Here is a 20,417-nt window from a genome sequence, read left to right on the forward strand (position 1 = left end):
TAACTCTAGTCTAGTTAATGACAAAAATTTCAGTTATACATATGGCTGGAATTACAGTTGGATATCAAAAGATTCAGTGGAAATTAAGAGAAAAATAAACTAAAATCTGAGAAAACTTAAAATGAGATTAGTCTATATTCTATGAAGAGAGGTGAGCTCTGATGCTTTTGTGAAGGAAAGAGAGGCTTTCCTCAAAGTGCCAGAACTCGCTTACCTCTAGAGCATAGAGTCCCATGTAAAGGGAGTTAATTCATGCTACAAACAGTTTCACACAGCAGATGATGCAATAAAAAATTTTAAAAAAAGATGAGAAAAAAAAAAGCATATGATTCTATTGGATTCTTTTAAGGGAGTGTTCAGAGAGCAGTAATGTAGATAAAAGAATTCTTAATTAAATCATTAAAATTATTAACCTTTCATATATTAGAAGTGTTAATAATAAATTAGTAGACTGCATGCATGCATGCACACACACACACACACACACACACACACACACACACACACACACACACACACACACACACACACACACACACACACACACACACACACACATAATAGGCATGGCCGTGTGGTTAAGATGCTTGCTTCCCAACCATGTGGTTTTGGGTTCAGTCCTACAGTATGGAACCTTAGGTAAGTGTCTTCTACTAAAGCCCAGTAGAGAGAAATTGAAAGAAACTCGTTATACTTCTGTGTACCCTTGTCTTGGTATTGCATAATGGCAGTAGAATATGTACCAGTCATACTAGTGACGTTGGTCGTTTTTAGTCTTCTGTGAAAAACATGTCTGGCCATGGAGGAATATTACCTTGCTGAGTGGCAGGCAATGGTTGGTAAGAAGAGCATTTAGCCATAGGAAATCTGCCTCAACAAATCCTGTTTAACCCATGCAAGCATGGAAAAGTGGACGTTAAGTGATAATTACCAACAAATAAAGGACTTGAGGTTGGGTTGACACAATTTATTCGTCACAATTTAAAATGGTTTGTGGAAAAAAAGAACTTATCAAATAAAATTCAACTGAGTTAACCTAGTATTTAGTTGCGTCCCTTTATGTCAAAGAATAACATGGCAATTTGATAATTAGATATTGATAACATAGGAACCAGACTGAAATAGGTGCTGGGGTTGATAGGATCAGCCAAAAACCTTGAAGGCAGTATCACCCGTCTCTCCTTTATCTATGAACGGGGGCATCCGTCTCTCCTTTATCTATGAACAGGGGTACATGTCTCTCCTTTATCTGTCTACACTTTTTCTTACAGATTTTGCAAGGGTAAATTTGCCAAGTTGTATTAAAAAAATAAATAAATAAATTATGGCTGTGTGGTTAAGAAGCTTGCTTTGCAACCACATGGCTTCAGGTTCAGTTCCATTGCGCAGCACCTTGGGCAAGTGTCTTCTATTATAGCCTCAGGTCAACCAATGCCATGTGAGTGAATTTGGTAGACAGAAGCTGTGAGGAAATCCACTGTGTGTGTGTGTGTGTGTGTGTATGCATGTTTCTGTGTTTGTTCCACACTGTTGGACAGCTTCGACAGTCCACTAACTGAAACAAGATAAAAAAATATCAAAATTGAAGTACTCACAGCACAGAATTCCTCAAATGATATTTTACCATCTCCATCAGTATCTGCATGAATTATTGTTTTATCCACAATTTGTTGAAGTTGTGTATCTTTAAGATTACTACCAACCATCATTTTGAGGACTTGGAAAAGTTCTCCATTGGAAATAAATCCATCTTTATCCATATCATAGATCTTAAAGGCAACTGAAAAAAAACCCCAAAAAACAATTATAATGATAATGATGAATTCTTACAGAAGACATAAAGCCATAAAGTTAATTAACAAAGCTGAAATAACTGGAAAACTGATAAAAAATTTGGTAATTTAGAGCTCAGAATCCTCTCATGTACAAATGTATGAACAATAATCCACGTTTAACCCTTTAGCATTTAAACCAGCCATATCTAACCCAAATATTCTACCTTTTATGTTCAAATTGGCCAGATCCAGCATTTTGCACCTACCCTACAATGAAATCTAAAAGCTATGAGATAATGCATGATTAATTGAAAATAATGTGAATAAATAAGCATTACATTTGATAAAGTAATTTGAATGCTAAAGGCCAGAAATAGTAAGAAAAGAAACAGTTGATTTAATTGATCCCAGCACTTGTACAAACTCAGAAGGATGAAACAAAATCAACTTCAGTGGGATAGAAGCATGAAATATAAACAGTGCACAATATCATGCTAAACAGTGCATGATATCATGCTAAACAGTGCACGATATCTTACTAAACAGTGTACAATATCATGCTAAACAGTGCACGATATCTTACTAAACAGTGTACGATATCATGCTAAACAGTGTGTGATATTTTGTTCAGCGTATTACTAAAATCTAAAAACCTAGTGTTAAGAACTATAAACAATAATAAATCTAAGATGAAATATGAAAGATATAGAAGTTGAGTGACCAAGGTGATCTACTGCATAGTTTCTTGTAATCATTGCTTTATTTCCTTAGATGGCTGTGTACATAAAGTATTAGACTACTTCTCCATAGGTTGGAGAGTTCGAAACTATTGCAGGCATCTTGCATTTAGTTCACCAGTCCAACAGGAATAGACAATAAATCATCCAAGAATGTTACCTCTGATACACCATAAAAGTTGGAGCTAACTACAGGTCCTTAAAACCCTTAAGAGGTATTTGAATTTTGTTACATTACCTGACTTATGAAAAGTAACTGGATCCTCCATCAGATTCACCGATTGTCATCCAGTTGTTTGACCAACCAAACTACCTACTCACTTGTGTAGGTGGTTGAGTATTCCACAAGTATCTCCTGTACTCATAACACACACCTCAGAATAATCAGTATGGCGTAGGCTGGTCTTTTAAATTACAAGCACAGTTCATTTGATGAGATTCCCCATGGTTTCCATCAACTCAATTTCACTCAAAGGCAAGGATAACATGAGATTATGATGCCAGACATTTTGCCTGAGGTTGGACTGGCCCTGTGATCTAATGACCGTGTAGCAAATTTTTTAGCCATTCAGTCATGTCTGTCACATTGCTGGTACCCCAACATATGGACATGCGAGCACATACACATACAGACACATTAAATGTAATAAACCATATACTTACATCTCAATTTGGACTCTTTATCTCCTTTAACACTAAACTGAGAAACGCCTTCAATGAATTCTGGAAAATAATATCAAGTCATTAGTTGCAGTTAATTAATAATTTGTCAAATCTAAAATTAAAGCAGTCAAGAAATCACATGTCAAGTTTCTAGAATTTTATTTTGTTCAGGTAAAATGCAATTATTATTTGTTGGAGCAAATTTGATTAAAAAAACAAACAAACATAGATTAAACTATCTCTTGTAAAGTTACAAGAATGCAGAGATAATGCTGTAGTACTAGACTGGTACATCATTGGTAACATGACAACCTAGTCTCCTTCAACACCATCAAACACTCACTACACAAGTGGTGCCCCTACATGGCCATGATTGGGACGGAACTAAAAACACAAAGAAACATATGTATAACATTGCACCAAGTCATGAACAGCAAAGCTGAAACCCTCAAGTTTGCCACAAATATTAGAGCTACCTATCTTTTGATGAACTTTCATAATGATGCTTCAAGCCTGTGACATAAAACTGTACCACAAAATGGCCATCCTTCTCTTCAGAACCAAAAACTACTTTCACTGACTCTATGAAGCACAAGCATGTGCACATTTAAGCACTGCTTTCATATTTAGGATGAAGTTTTCGATTTTCAAATATTTAATTATATAGGTGTTGACGGCTGTCATCATGTGGCATACAGCTGTTATCTCAAGAAGTTCCTCCTAATATACAAAGGGATGAACTTACTGTGCTATCAGAGGGACCATAAAATAACCTAGTTTTTAGCTAAAAAATGCAAGTGGAAACTGTATTACTTTTATGTGATAGAAAACTGACCTAAACCCTTTAGTGGCAGAGAAAGACTAACCCCTACAGATAACATAAAATATGATTTAAATAGGAAAAAAAGAGAGGAGGCAAAAGAATGAAGGGAAGAAGCAGAGAAAAGAATTAAGTTGGCAGTGGATAAAGAGAAAGAATAAGAGAATGGTAAACTATTAGCAATGTTTAGAAATCTCCTATTTTTGATAGTTTTCTAGTAGGTCAAACATGTAAAGAGATAACTCAGATTAAAGCTCTTGAGATTTCCATCTTCTTTTGGTACACAACCCTAACTGCACTTAGAAAATATGTTTAGAGTGATCGTCAAATATTTTGTATCAGGTGGCTGTGTGGTAAGTAGCTTGCTTACCAACCACATGGTTCCGGTTTCAGTCCCACTGCGTGGCACCTTGGGCAAGTGTCTTCTACTATAGCCTCGGGCCGACCAAAGCCTTGTGAGTGGATTTGGTAGATGGAAACTAAAAGAAGCCTGTCATATATATGTATATGTTTGTGTGTCTGTGTTTGTCCCCCCAACATCGCTTGACAACCGATGCTGGTGTGTTTATGTCTCCGTAACTTAGCGGTTTGGCAAAAGAGACCGATAGAATAAGTACCAGGCTTACACTGAATAAGTCCTGGGGTCGATTTGCTCAACTAAAGGCTGTGCTCCAGCATGGCCACAGTCAAATGACTGAAACAAGTAAAAGAATAAAAAAGACTCTGAATTAGCAGAGTTGTTCAAACTTTGGATAGAAGGTGTTGAAGCTTTATTTCTGGTACTCTTGCACTCTGAGTTCAATTCCTGCCAAGGTCAACATTACCTTTCAGGGTTAATAAAAAAAAAGTACTAGATCAGGGCAATGGAGTGGCAGAATTGTTAGAACAGAAGATAAGCCTCACAGTATCTGTCCTGGCACTGTGCATCCAGAGTTCAGAACCCACTGAAAATGGTCACACTTCTGTCAGGAGTTGTGATTGACAAATAATGTCAACAATTTGAAAAACAAAATGCCTCATTTCCTAGGTTTAACTAGAAGATTGACAACAGCCGTATCATTTGCTATTTGTAGCTAAAGTTTTGTCAAACTGATTTAATATTTCCCCTGCATATTATCTCCCTTTGAAACCTAATTAATATACACCAACTTCACAAAAACATTCCCTTGAATTCTAAATCCGAGTTTAAAAAAAAAAATTTAAAAAGGCATGTCAATAAAGTAGATGCAAGCAATTTTCTATAAGTGTTCCTGCTCTGAAGCATTGACATTTCAGACAACATTAACTGTTAACAGCAGTTAGTACTTGTGATTCAAGTAAATAAAAACATACTTCAACAACAGTTCACTTGGTGCTGATAAATACAATGAGTGATAGCTAAAAACAATTAAAAAAACATACAGATAAGATAGAGTATAGATCTATAATGACTAATAATTTCTTTTTCCTTTTCACTAAGTGTGCAGCTTTATATCATTCAGGTTTAGATATAAAAATGCATAGAGACATTAATATTATTGTAATCTGTGACATTATTTCTGACAAGTTTTAAAACTCCAGCTTGAAACCAGATAACAGAAATCAGCTTTAGGGTTCTCATCAACATGAAATTTTTCAAATTTTTTAATTCTATTATAGTTTAGATTGATACAACTGTTCATCCAAACAGTCATATTAGCCTAAACATGTGAAATATTTTTCAAATTTTGAGTTTCAGAATAAGCAAAAGCTGTTCTTTTCTCATAATTTAGTACAAATTAAATTTCTGAGACACATACTCTTACTTGTTTCAGTCATTTGACGGCGGCCATGCTGGAGCACCGCCTTTAGTCGAGCAAATCGACTCCAGGACTTATTCTTTGTAAGCCTCTCTTTTGCCGAACTGCTAAGTTACAGGGACGTAAACACACCAGCATCGGTTTTCCCTGTCTGTTTCAGCATGGTTCCTAAGGTTGGATGCCCTTCCAAATGCCAACCAATTTACAGAGTGTACTGGGTGCTTTTACACAGCACTGACACGGGTACTTTTTACATGGCACCAGCACTTACGAGTCCACAAGAATAGTGAAGCTTGCAAGAAACGAGTCTGTATGCAAGGGCAACCACACTTTTACTTAGCTTGATGTGTCTTTTCAAACACAGCAGGTATTCATAACAATTGTTATATGGTAGATTCACGTAGATAGTGGGTGCAGAAAACCTGCCAAATGTAAGGGATGAGATAAATATAATATGTTGAATGCCTGTAAATTTAAAGGAGTGACTTGAACTGAACCAACAAAGAGAATCTGTAAAGTAAAAGTCTCTAGTGAAACATAAATGAATGCTTGGGATTGTGGTAACGAAAACTGGGAATTAATTTTGACCAAAGTTTGTAAGGATATAACCATGGTAGCATAAAATGCAAATAAAACATAACATTATAATGATAGTGTTAGCATCATCAACAGTATGTTTGTATGCCATAACTCACAAACATTGGTGCTACTGTTGTTGTTGCTGTTGCTGTTAAGGTCACTCATACCTAACATCAAGTGAGAAGGCAATATCACCTTGAGTCTCTGAATAAGTTAATGAAAACCTGATCCAATGATATGTAATTAATCTGTCATATATCTTTTTGTTTTTCTTTTGCCTGACAAATTTGATGGAATGCTTTTAATTAAGTTAAGAAAGATCTGTTGAGGAGTCATTTCATTGCAGTACATATTGATAGAGCCAAGATAAAAAGAGCTCTACCAAGTTGAGCTGACCTATGTTTTAATCATCAACCTGATTCCCTCCCTATTTACAGTTACTATCGAAAACTACTACGCTACTCTTTACTCTCTTTTACTTGTTTCAGTCATTTGACTGTGGCCATGCTGGAGCACCGCCTTTAGTCGAGCAAATCGATCCCAGGACTTATTCTTTGTAAGCCTAGTACTTATTCTATCGGTCTCTTTTGCCGAACTGCTAAGTTACGGGGACGTAAACACACCAGTATCGGTTGACAAGCGATGTTGGGGGGACAAACACACACACATACATACATATATACATATATATATATATATATATACATACACACATACATATATACGATGGGTTTCTTTCAGTTTCCGTCTACCAAATCCACTCACAAGGCTTTGGTTGGCCTGAGGCTATAGTAGAAGACACTTGCCCAAGGTGCTACGCAGTGCGACTGAACCCAGAACCATGTGGTTGGTAAGCAAGCTACTTACCACACAGCTAATGATTTTTCTTTATAAATTTCATCACATTTTCTATATATAAATAAACCCCATAAAACTGAAACACCTACTAAGTTTGCACATCACCTCCAGGATACAGAGGACACCTAATAACTTTCTTTTGGTTATGTTGAATGAGGTTAAACATAATCGTAATATATCTTAAGAAACATAATCGTAATATATCTTAAGAAATCAACTCTAATACATTATCCTTCCTCTACTCACAATCCATATTCACCTAAAAATCATCACACTCACAACAAAAAATAGACAGGTTAATCCATGTTTTCCATATAATCAAAACTGCATCATAAAAGTTAACAGTCCTCATTCAGGATCAGAAACTACTGCAGCTTTTAACAATTGATATTTAACAAAATACAAATTAATCCCGTCTTGAACAGTGCACATATAATCCAACACACTACAACAGTTATCCAACATAACAGCTTCCATTTCAACCTACTAAACATACCACTCACTATATCACCTATTAAACCTTGACCCATTCTATGTGCTTTATCCTTTACACCGGCTGTAGCTGTCATATGAACTACAGATTCAGTATACACTTCAAATAACATTCAAAACATTCAGGAGATATACCCAAGTGATCTTCTTATCTTTTATCTTTTACTTGTTTTAGTGATCCATGCTGGACACTGCCTTGAAGAATTTTTAGTCAAGTGAATCGACCTTAGTACTCATTTTTTAAAAGCCTGGTACTTATTCTATTGTTCTCTTTTGCCAAACCTCTAAGTTACATCATCATCATCATCATCGTTTAACGTCTGCTTTCCATGCTGGCATGGGTTGGACAGTTTGACTGTGGACTGGCGAGCCAGATGGCTGCACCAGGCTCCAATCTGATATGGCAGAGTTTCTACAGCTGGATGCCCTTCCTAACGCCACAGAGACATAAATATACCAGTACCAGTTGTCAAGCAGTGGTGGGGAAAAAAAAAAAAAACACATACATTATATACGACAAGTTTATTTCAGTTTCTGTCTACCAAATCCACTCACAAGGCTTTGGTCAACCTGAGAATATAGTAGAAGACACTTGCCTATAGTGCCATGCAGTAGGACTGAACCCAGAGTGATGTAGTGGGGAACAAGCTTCTTACCACAAAATCATGCCTGCACCTATGATGTATACATTTTCATAACATATGAGGTTTACAATTATATGGCATGTATACATATATAATCATTACATTATATAGCTACCTTTTGACATTCCCTCACAAAAGAAGTATTTCAGTTATTTTAAAAAACACTTTGACCTTTCATAAGATCCCAGGCTAGTCAAGTACCTTCTCCATTGATGGTTATAATCTTTGATAAATTTAATTTAAAGTCCTTCAACTACAAGTTTTGCTTTCATAGCTGGAATTTCTTCTCCAAATCTACAGATTTTGTTCTAAGAACTAAATCAACATACAGGAGTTTCCTCAGCACAACCAGTCTTACACTTCTCCATTGTGATTTTGAAGACATTAAAAATGAAAATTGACAAAAAAAAAACAACAACTTTGCAACACTTACCTTTGAAATCTACTTCTCCATTCCCATCTGTGTCAAATATATCTATTACTCTTTGAACTAAAGGATTCTGTTGTAACTCTGGAAGAGACATAAATTCATCGATACTCAATGAACCAGAGTTATCCAAATCCAACTTCCGAAATCTTTTCCCCAATCTTTTGATTTCATCAGCATCAACTGGAAAATAAGCAAAATTAACAACAAAATAAGCATTAATTGAAGTAATGAGTGGGTGAATGTTTAAAATTATACCAACATAAGAGAAGTGAAACGATAATATTTTAAAAATACAATTTTTGTTTTTCATAGTTTATGCTCCGAGTTCAAATTCTGCTGAGGTCGACTGTCTTTCATCTTTCTGGGGTTGGTAAAATAAGAACCGGTTGAGCACTGGGGTTCATATAACTTATTTAACTACGCATGGATATGAGTATAAAAACTGAACCCCTTTGTCAAGATATGTTGAGTGAGCTCATCAAACCAGTATCTCAAGCCATGAGAGAACATGGGCAATCCAATCCAATTTTCAAAATGACCTAATCACAGAACTAGAGCTGTGTCTATATTTACTCAAATACACACATACACACACACACACAATGGAAATCAACTTGGGTCTGAGTGTGACCACAGACACAGATAACAACAGCAATGGAGGACATAGCTGCATAAATGTCCTGAGAACTGCGACTGCTCCTACTTACACAACACCTGCCACGTGCCCTCAAGAGGGAGAAAACAAATCCAACGATATTTTTTTGTCACATGATACCCTGACTGTTGCAATGACACCAACCAGATTTGAGTGGTTCTTGAATGTTCCAATGCATGAAATTTATTAAAGGGAGTGAAGTGTGCACAGAATTACATTTACTTGTCAGAAAGAATAACAACATTGGTTAGGACCACCAGGAAATGAGTGATCCTCAAGCTTTACATCAGTATTCTTTTCCTGCATGTGTGTGTGTGTGAATGTATACATATGTGTGTGTGTGTGTTTGTGAATGTATACGTATGTGTGTGTGTGTGTGTGTAGGACCACCAGGAACTTAGTGATCAAGTTTTACATCAGTATTCTTCTAGTGTATGTATGTATGTGTACGTGTGTGTGTGTATGTACGTGCATGCGTACGTGTGTGTGTACATGTGTGTATGTGTGTACATGTGTGTATACATGCACGTGTGAGTGCGTGCGCGTGTGTGCACGCATGCGTGTTCAGATATTTAGCAAGGTGAGACACACATAAGAAGGAAGGAAACAAAGGACCACTGATGAGGTCACAGAAGTGTGACGAAAGAACTCTGGCCGAAATAAGATTAAGATTAATGTAATATAAAGCTGAAGCAAATTAACACCAAATATACAGTGCGTGTGTTTTTATTGGCTAAACTGGCAATATGACCATCCCCAAGTACAACAACATATATATATAGATATATATCATCATCATTATTTCGGTCCACATTCTATGCCAGCATGGGTTGGAAGATTTGACAGGACCTAACAAGTGAGAGGAATGCTTCAAGCTCCAAAGTCTGTTTAGACATGGTTTCTAAAACTGGATGCCCTTCTTAACACCAGTCATTTTACTGAATGTACCATATATCATCATCATTTAATGTGTGTCATGCTGCCAACTTTTCTAAGAAACCTTCCTTACCAATCAAGTGTGGTGGGTGTGGCAGTTTAGTTGCAATTGACCCAGCCATATAACAAGTAATACATAATAGATTACATGTTGCCAGTAGCACTCAGAGCAACATATTCACACAACTACACACGCAGGATGCGTGTGTGAGGACAGGTAATGTCAGCGTGCATATATGACAGAGAGTAAATGATTTAATAGAAAATCAGGGTACAAGAAGCATCAGATGTAGTGTACAACAGAAGACTGCACTAGTATGGTTATGTGATGTATATGAATGCAGACAGCTGCATAAAAAAAAAAAGGCTGAGCTCTAATTGTGGAGGGAACTTGTGAAAGGGATAGACCCAGGAAGATGTGGGGTGATGTGGTGACAAAGGATCTTCAGATGTTGAACCTCAATGAGAAGATGACAAGGGACCTAGAATCTTGGAGATTTGCTGTGCTTGAGAAACACATCAAGCTAAGTAAAATCAAGTACCAGTGCAGCTGCCATATGGGAAAGCGCCCATGCTAGTGTCATGTGAAAGAGCACCTGTGCCGGCACCACATATGGAAGCATTCGTGCCAACATCATGTAAGAAGGCATCTGTGCTGGCATCATGTAATAAAAACACCTGTGCCAGCACCACGCAGAAAAGCACCCAATACATTCTGTAAAGTTGTTGGTATAAGGAAGGGCGTCCAGCTGTTGAAACCATGCCAAAACAGATGACTGGGGCCTATTGCAGCCTTCCAGCTTACCAGCTCCAGTCAAACTGTTCAACCCAGGCCAGCATGGAAAACACATTAAATGATGTTGACTATATATATATATATATATATATATATATATAACTGACATAAACATAAGTTATACTTATAAAGGGGAGAAAATATATACTGTACACAATACATTGTGGAGAGAGAGAGAGAGTGTGTGTGTGTGCGTGTGTGTGTGCGTGTGTGTGTGCGTGTGCGTATGCGTGTGCGTGTGCGCGTGTGCGTGTGCGTGTGTGTGTGTGTGTGTCATCTAAAAGGCCTTAAGTCAGGGAAAAGATGTGCTCGTATGTCTGTCAGTAGGGTGGGTGTATTATCCAGGATGTATAGTATTGAATATCCATCATGGCTGGTATTACTTATCGGTTTCGCGTAAAGAATACAATAGAGTGTTAGGTAACAAACTGATTATATAGCTTCATGCTCATATGGAAGAGAATATGGCAACTGTTGTCAGAGGTAAATTAGCACAACCAGTCAGTGGTGGCTGCTGTGAGAAAGGTGGTGGAATGAAAAAGGGCCCAGGGGATTAGTTTAGGAGTTATGTCCCTTGGTTGAGTATGCTGCAAAGCAGGCAAGAGTTATCTTGAAGTGGGGAAAGTGTGTGTTATTAATGTGGTGCGCCTGTGGGGATGGGGTGTGTGGTATGTGGAGTGGTGTCATATGTATAATTTTCTCCAGGGGTGTAGGTATATATAGCTGTGTTTGTTGGTCCGTTTTCTTTCTATAAAGGATAAAATTGTGTGTGTATGGGGCAGGGGGTTATGTTAGCATGCAGTGTGTAATGTAGGTGTGTAGGGTCTGTGTATATGTGGTGGTACAATTTGTGTGAAGGGATAAGTGTTGCGGGGGGGGGGGGGGGAGACAGTTTATTTTGTGGTGTGTACTCCTTATAGGGATGTGTCTGTGTGTGTACATGGGTGCCTTAGTGTGTGTTTTGGTCAAACCCTTATTGCCGGGATCAAGGGCATTGGTGGAAGGTTGTCTGCAGAAGGTTGAGGCAGGGGACCTGTGGTTGTAGTCATGGTGGGGCATGCAGGTACAATAGAATGTACTTCCTTTCATGTGAGCAAGGATTAAACACCTCATCCCTGCTATTCCTGATGACACTCTTTTATAACCATCATATGTCAAAGCAAGAATACACACACACACACACACGGCAGACTTCTTTCAGTTTCCATTTACTAAATCCACTCACAAAGCTTTGGTTGGCCTAGGGCTACAGTAGAAGACACCTGCTCAAGGTACCATAAAGTTGGACTGAACCTGAGACCACGCGGTTAGGAAGCAAGCTTCATTAGGACACAATCATGCCCATGCCTTGATGTGGAACTAAAACTGGTGCCATTGATTCGTCTTAAATGACTTTTGTCGTTATAAGCAGATTCATTATTGAATAGTCATTAGTAAACCTAGGGCATGAAGTAGCAAATCAAACACTGAAGTGATGACTATAAAGATTGTTTCTCAAAGATGCTGGCATGTTGACTTCGTTTGAACTTCATTGCAAGTTTAACTATTTTAACAATGACTGTTACAAGTTTGTTGTGAGTCTGATGTCTTGAAATTTAGAACCTAAAACTGCATTGGTACCTTCTTTTAAAACAAATTAAAGATTTTGTTGAAAGTGATTTCAATGAGTTGATTGAACTGCTCTCTTGAAGCATTTTAATTTGATTCAGAGAAGCTAGCTTCCATTTATAAAAATAAAGTGAATGAAAATCTCTGTAAAGTGGTTAGTGTCAGGAAGGGCATCCAACTGAAATTATGCCAAAGCAGACAGCTTGGTGCTGTTCTCTGGTTTGTCAGTTACTGTTGAACTATCTATTCTATGCCAGCAAGAAAAAGTGACATTAAAAAACAATGACAAGTTGGTTGAACTACTATCTAGAAGCATTTTCATTCAATTTGGAGAAGAAAGTTCCGGTTTATAGCTCAAGTAGATAAAAACCCTCTTTACACACTTCAATGTCCTTTTGAAAGGAACTCCCCTCTTTTGTAAGTGTTCTTATCCTATATTAACTGTCAATTTTTCAAACTGGTTCTTTTTCTTTTATCTTAGACATCTCCACTTCCTTGTTATGGGCCGAGGTGTCCCATATTGGACAACAACTAAAACAAAGTCAAATTTAATTAACGAACTGAGAATGGAAACATAAATTCAGTTAAGTGGTTGTTGTTTAACACTGGATTTGCTATGATAGAACAGACCTATAGTCAGAGGCATTTCAGCCATGACAATCGCGTCTTAACTGGTCTTGTCTTCAGGGAGTGTAAATTCAAGACTATGAACTTTCTTTTTCAAGATGGTACAATAGGTAAGTTGGAGGGAGATTTGGCTGCTATTTCTAGCAAGTCAAGAAACCATATGTTTTTCAACTCATCAATGACATGATACTCAGAAACGTTACCATGACACATACTGGTCCTTAGGTACCTTATGTTTTTACTTGTTTCAGTCATTAGACTGTGACCATGCTGGGGCACCACCTTTGAATTCTTAGTCAAATGAATCAACCTCAGCACTTATTTTTTTAAGCCTGGTACCGATTCTATCAGTCTCTTTTGCCAGACCACTAATTCACTGGCATGTAAACAACAATACCAGTTGTATAGCAGTGGTGGGAGACAAACACACACACACACACACACACACACACACACACACACACACACACACACACACACACACACACACACACACACACACACACACACACACACACACACACACACACACACAATGGGCTTCTTTCAGTTTCTATCTACCAAATCCACTCACAAGGCTTTTGTCAGCCCAAGACTATAATAGAAGATGCTTGTTCAAGGTTCCATGCAGTTGGACTGAACCCAGAACCATGTGGTTGGGAAGCAAGCTTCTTACCACACAGCCATGCCTACACCTACAGTGGAATAATACAATAAAATAAAAATGAACTTATTTTAGTGCTCAGGTGCACTACAACTCATCAGAAAAAGTAGCCAAAATTTCATGGACAGTACCTAAGCATTTAAACTTATTCTCCAGTGAGTGTATTAATGTGCTGCTACCTACCACACCCAACCAGTCTGAAAAAGCCATAGGTGCATGCCTTTCTTCTGACTATTAAAGAGAATTTTCTCACTGAAAGACCTCTCAGACATACGATACTTAATTAAGGGTATAATCACACTCACACACCCACCAGAAATTAAACTAGTCAAACATCTGCCAAACACCATGTTAGTTACATTTTCTCAAATGTCTTCATGCCTGACATGTGATCAAAATTAAAAGAAGTTTTACTGATTAAAAACACTGACCAACATCTAAAATACTTCATTAGCAATTGAATAAGTTCAAACGAAACAGCTTTTAGTGGACAGTTCCCTGTGAGAGAAATGCTGGTTGCATCATCTTCATGAAGGTAAAAACTTAGGTATTATCACAATGCTAGTGTTACAACATACAGGTAACTTAAGCAGTGATTTGTTTAACCTAAATATCTTGCCTTCTGTTGACAAACCCACCTAACTAAAGACACAAGAAACAAATTTAAGTGTGTTTTTGTAAATATCTAACAGAAAGCATATATATGTGTGCGTGTGTGTGTATATTATATATGTCTGTGTGTGTGTATATATACATGTATATATATTATATGTGTGTATATATATATGTGTGTGTTTGTGTATATATATATATACATGTATATATATCATATATGTGTGTATATATATGTGTATATATATTATATGTGTGTATATATATATGTGTGTGTTTGTGTATATATATATATACATGTATATATATCATATATGTGTGTATATATGTGTATATATATTATATGTGTATATATATGTGTGTGTGTATATATATATATATATATATATATATGTGTGTGTGTGTATATACATGTATATATTATATATGTGTATATATATATATATATATATGTGTGTGTATATATATGTGTGTGTGTATATATATGTGTGTGTATATATATGTATGTGTGTATATATATATGTATGTGTATATATATGTGTATATATATTATATATATGTGTGTATATGTGTGTGTGTACATATGTGTATATATATATTATATATATGTGTGTATATGTGTGTGTGTATATATATATATATATATATATATATATATATATATATATAAATAAAGTGAAAGGAGTGGCAAAGTTTGGTGAATGTCAATCAGCAAAAGTATCAAACAGTGAGTCAGGTCATTTTCTGTGTTACTGATATCATATAATCCAGTACAACCTGTTACATGACTGGGTCATCAGTTTAACCGGCTCACCCACCAGACTAGTTTGGTGCTAGAAACACCCAATAGGGCAAAAACAAAACTCAGCCAAAAGAATAGCTGAAGCCAGCATAAGATTCAATGACTGTAGTAAAGTGTGCAGGGACATATGAATACTTAGGAAGTGAATGAACACCCTGTAAAATCACTTTGGAAGTGATTGTCCCTAGTTCTTTGTCAGAATTTGTCAGGTAGGTGCACAAGTTTCATTAGCCGTGGTTAGGTGACTCATCTGCTCAGTTCTACTACCTTGTGGATGAATGCAGGTAGATAAAGACTGAGACAATAAATTTCAAAGAAAAAAAAAAAAATCAAGCTTTGGTCGCCTCTCATAGTTGGGAGATGGTACCAGTCCTCTGGATCACCTTCTTCAGAGCAAAAATTGTGATACTGGAAGATGTGCAGCTCACCTCCATGCTACTGTTAAGCCTTATTGCACCATTATCTTGTACTGAAATGCAGAACAAAGGTCTTGGCTATCAGGGGGTTACCATTGTGGTGGTTAGAGAGTATCATGCACATATGTGACAATCAAATACTAACACTTTTGTAGTTCTTAACTTGTGAAGGCACACAGTAAGTGCAGTATTGATGACAGAAGTCGAGATTCCCTGGTTGCCTATGTGACTGCATTCTCCCACACACACACACACACACACACACACACACACACACACACACACACCAATAATGATATTAACAAGATTATCACTGGCCACAGTGCACCATTTGGTCCAGAAGTCAAACCCATGATCTAGCATTTGTGATTGCAGCATCCTAACCACAAGGCCCTGTGCCTTCACACACACATACACACGTGTGTGAAGAAGGCACACTTTAAATGATAATTTTATATATATATATATATATATATCATCATTTGACATCCGCTTTCTATGAAGGCATGAGTTAGATGGATTGACTGGAACTGGTATGCTGCGCCAGTCTCCACTCTGATTTGGCATGGTTTCTATGGCTGGATGCCCTTCCTAATGCCAATCACTCAGAGTGTAATGCATGCTTTTTTTTATGTGCCACTGGCATGGGTGCCAGCGATGGTCATGACTATGATTCCATAAGTGCTATTTACATGACAGTGACAACAACCACAACAACGATTTCATTTGGCTTGATGACACACACACACAAACAAATATACACGACATAAAGATATGAATTTTTCTCTCAAATTAACTTATATGTATTTTCATACCGACTGAGAGTAAGCCCAACACAGGCAACACAACTGAAATTTATCCATTAACAATTTTATAGATTAAAGTATTTCTTTCATAGCATCCAACATATTTATTGCTAATTGCATCATGCCATGTTGGACAGATTCCATTTTTATGTTGATTCTATATTGTGTGTTCATGTGTATAACATATGTACAAAATGGAAGGAACGATCAAAATAACAATAAAGCAACAAATAGAGGAAATTCCATATAGATATTTGTATTGAGTAATAAGTTGGTTAATGCAGTATGAATGCTGCAAGAGATGCTAGCAATACTATGCAATTGTTGAGCTAAGATGATGATGGCAGCTAAACAGAAGCTGAATCAATTCTGAAAGAGGATAAGAACAATGGCGCCAATTTACCTTCATGAGGAAGTGTTTCTGTGAAAATCAATAGAAGTCATACAAGTGATACATTAAACAGAGAAGCTGAGATATAGCCTGATAATTCAGCTTGCTACATATTATTATTATCACAAGCATCATCATCATCAGCATATAATATATGAATTAAATTTGTATTCTAAGGCAAGATAAATTTATTCTGTATAACGTTTTTTTTAAATGAAATTAACTTTTGATGAGAATTGTATTCTGTTTCAGAATTCTTGCTGCTTCTTTTCCATCACCACAGTAATCTTACTGGAAATTAAAACAGAATGAGATTAGTACAAGTCTCCATTTAATGATATTTCAATATTGAAATATTGCAGACATTTGCACATCTATGTCAGCTAATGTGGAAAACAAAATGGACTCAAATTTAAACAGTAAAAGAACTTGTGTATTCAAATGATATTCATAGTCAAGGTTAGTAACAGATCAACACTCAAAGCTTTCCATGCAAACTTTAGATGAACCTATTAACACAACAATATATTTCCATGAGGCTATCTATTGAATCACTTCTTCAGCAATGTCTAACATTTTAAGCTTTGCTTTAATAGCCATGTCTCATCTCTTACTGTTGTTCTTTCTAATATCACTCACTAATAAATACTTTAGTTTTAGCCATGCTCCTCACAAGTTTTGGGTCTAGAAACTCTTCTTGCAATTCTCAAACTTCTAACCATCATGAACTGATGCTACAATAAAAAAGTAAGGCAGTGCTTATGAAGAAGTTACTATATGAACCCAGTTCTATAATCTAGTGGGAGTGGGGAGAATGGTCACTGAAATGATGTGGAGAACATCACTGAAATTCAAACTTCTTACTACCCATTTGGGCAAAATATCTAAAAGATTAACTTAATTCTTCCAGCAACTTACTACATTAACATCCCTGATTACACATGCTATTTGTAAATGCCTACTTGCAGAAAATATTATTTTAAGAGATATTCTGAGTAGTTATTCCGATATTTTTACCATGAAGTTCAGTGCACCTGAATATTTGTAGGGAGACAAGACAAAGCTTATGAGGTATGGCAAATTTGAGAGGAATCCAATGCAGAATAATAGGAATTCAATCAAATCTGTCCAGAAGATGATTTGAAGTCAGTTGAAGATAAAAGATTTTGAGTGTAAATAGTCAAAATGTGACTCAAAGAGTTTAGTTCTCAGTCAACAGATGATAGCTATAATCATCATCATTTAATGTCCATTTCCATGCTGATATAGGTTGGACAGTTTGACAGGATTTGCCAAGCCACAAGACTATGTTAAGTTTCTGTATCAATGTAGTGGGGATGAAATACTGGTATTAGATTCATTGATTGCCAATTCCAGGTAATACCTTCAATTTTAAGTTTCTGTTTAGTAATTTTCAGTTTATCTCTTTATATTTGAGAGATGGGCTTCTGTGTATTCTAGACATGGAGCTCAGGTATACACACTAGTTATCTCCCCATGATCAATGCTGATAGGGTTAAACTTTGAAAATGAAATTACAGTAGCTGGAGATACAGTGGCTCTGAGGTTTAGGTGCTGCACAATTGATCACATCATTAGAAGCTAAGGTCTTACTCTAACTATTTGAATTTCCAAATCAAGATGTACAATTCTGTTCATTTTAATGACTGGAAATTTTCTCAGGTATGCCTTTTGCACAGAGAACATAGTTAAATGGGAGCTAATCTACTGTAGAGACCTCCACCTCAATAAAGTCAAATGAAAACAAAGAATCATTAGCATTAATAACAATTCTTGCTATGAAAGGCAAGGGAGACCAATCGAAAGGTCAAACAGTGAAAATTGGATGAGCGTATGCAGTAGGGATTAAATCTAATTTCTGGTAAATACTGCAACAAATATGAATGGGTTTCAGTCTTATTAGACATCTTCAGTGAAGCATAGTCTTGCTTGTACTTGCCAGATTTGCAAATGACAGGGGATAACAATTGAGTGGAATACATTCACTGATTAGGAAATTTGAAGTAAATGACACAAGAAAATTTCCCATGGATACTATTGCATGAAGAATTCATAGTTAAGTGGGGCTAATATAGTATAGTATAATAAAAGTTTAGGCTTCTGAGTTGTCCTGCTTATCTTTCTTGATAGGAATTATTAATACTAGTGAGTTTTCTACTCATTATAATATTACTAGTTCTAGGTTACCCAGCCTAAAAATAATATAAGTAAACTTAAATACAGACTACTCCTACTTTACAGTTGAAGTGGTTAATAGCATGAAGGGTATCCAACTGGAAAAACAACTCAACAACAACAATAAAAAAAGCATCTCAATTATGGAAGTAAAATAGGGAAAATATAATACAAAGAAAGGCAACCACAGCTTGTGATCTAATATTCTGAAAGTCTCTAACTCTGTGATGACTGAGTGAAATAACCAAGTAGATAATGTAATAGATAACCTGTTCATAGATTGTCAAATGAAATCTGCTGCAGGCGTTTTATCATTTCTGTGTAGAACTTTTAGTTCTACATTGTTTCAGTTTAATTAATTGTCAAGAATAGATACCAAATCAGCTGGGAATTTTAATCTGCAGTTGACTGGTTTCCTATCCTAAAAGCCTTTTGGGGCTTGGAAGATATTTGAATTATGATAATCACAAACTTTGCATATAGCTATAGCAATGCAGTGAGCTATGAGAGACATAGCCTACAGACATCTGCTTGCTTCAGAGAAAGAAGAAATAGTTTTAGACAGTTTTATATATAAATTACTACAAACAAGAATAGTAAATATATGACGATGTATCTCCTTTGAGAATCAATTGTGGTGTACATGCAGTTTTTAATCTCATTTCTATTACAAGATAAGCATAGTATTGATCTCTCTACTTGATATAAAGAGGTCAATATTCTGTCAGAAAAGATGGTGGAATAGCAGAAACAGTAAAGTATCAGACTAAATGTGCTATGGTGTTTAGTTGTCTCACTATACTGAGTTCAAACACCACGAAAGCGCACTGACTTTTATTTCTCTGTGATTGATAAAATATGTATTGGCACATGGCCAGAAATTTTGGAGGGTGAATTACAAGTGAATTACACCAACCTCAGCACTCAGCTAATACTTGTTTTATCAACCCTGAAAGGCAAAGTTGACCTCAACAGAACTTGAACTAAGAATGTAAAGACAGATGAATGCTGCTAAGCATTTTGCCTGGCATGCTAATGATTCTATCAGCTAGCTGCCTTTTGTATTGGTAATATTAGCAATATATTTATTGACCTGTGGAGATTGATTTCATCTACTTTACAAATGCACTTT

At 36.3% G+C, this 20,417-nt stretch overlaps 1 protein-coding gene across 1 annotated transcript in view; it reads right to left on the reverse strand.

Annotated features, from left to right (window-relative positions):
* LOC106878873 (calcineurin subunit B type 1) overlaps positions 1-20,417 on the reverse strand; it is a 44,084-nt gene that overhangs the window by 778 nt on the left and 22,889 nt on the right. Inside the window, exons 3-5 of the mRNA XM_014928218.3 lie at positions 8,780-8,956; positions 3,176-3,235; positions 1,596-1,780 (exon numbers count right to left, since the gene is read on the reverse strand). Of these exons, the coding sequence (XP_014783704.1) occupies positions 1,596-1,780; positions 3,176-3,235; positions 8,780-8,956 (422 nt within the window). The remainder of the gene's footprint in view (positions 1-1,595; positions 1,781-3,175; positions 3,236-8,779; positions 8,957-20,417) is intronic.

Source organism: Octopus bimaculoides, chromosome 4, assembly GCF_046866305.1.
Source record: "Octopus bimaculoides isolate indiv1 chromosome 4, ASM4686630v1, whole genome shotgun sequence".
Taxonomy (NCBI): Eukaryota; Metazoa; Mollusca; class Cephalopoda; order Octopoda; family Octopodidae; genus Octopus; species Octopus bimaculoides.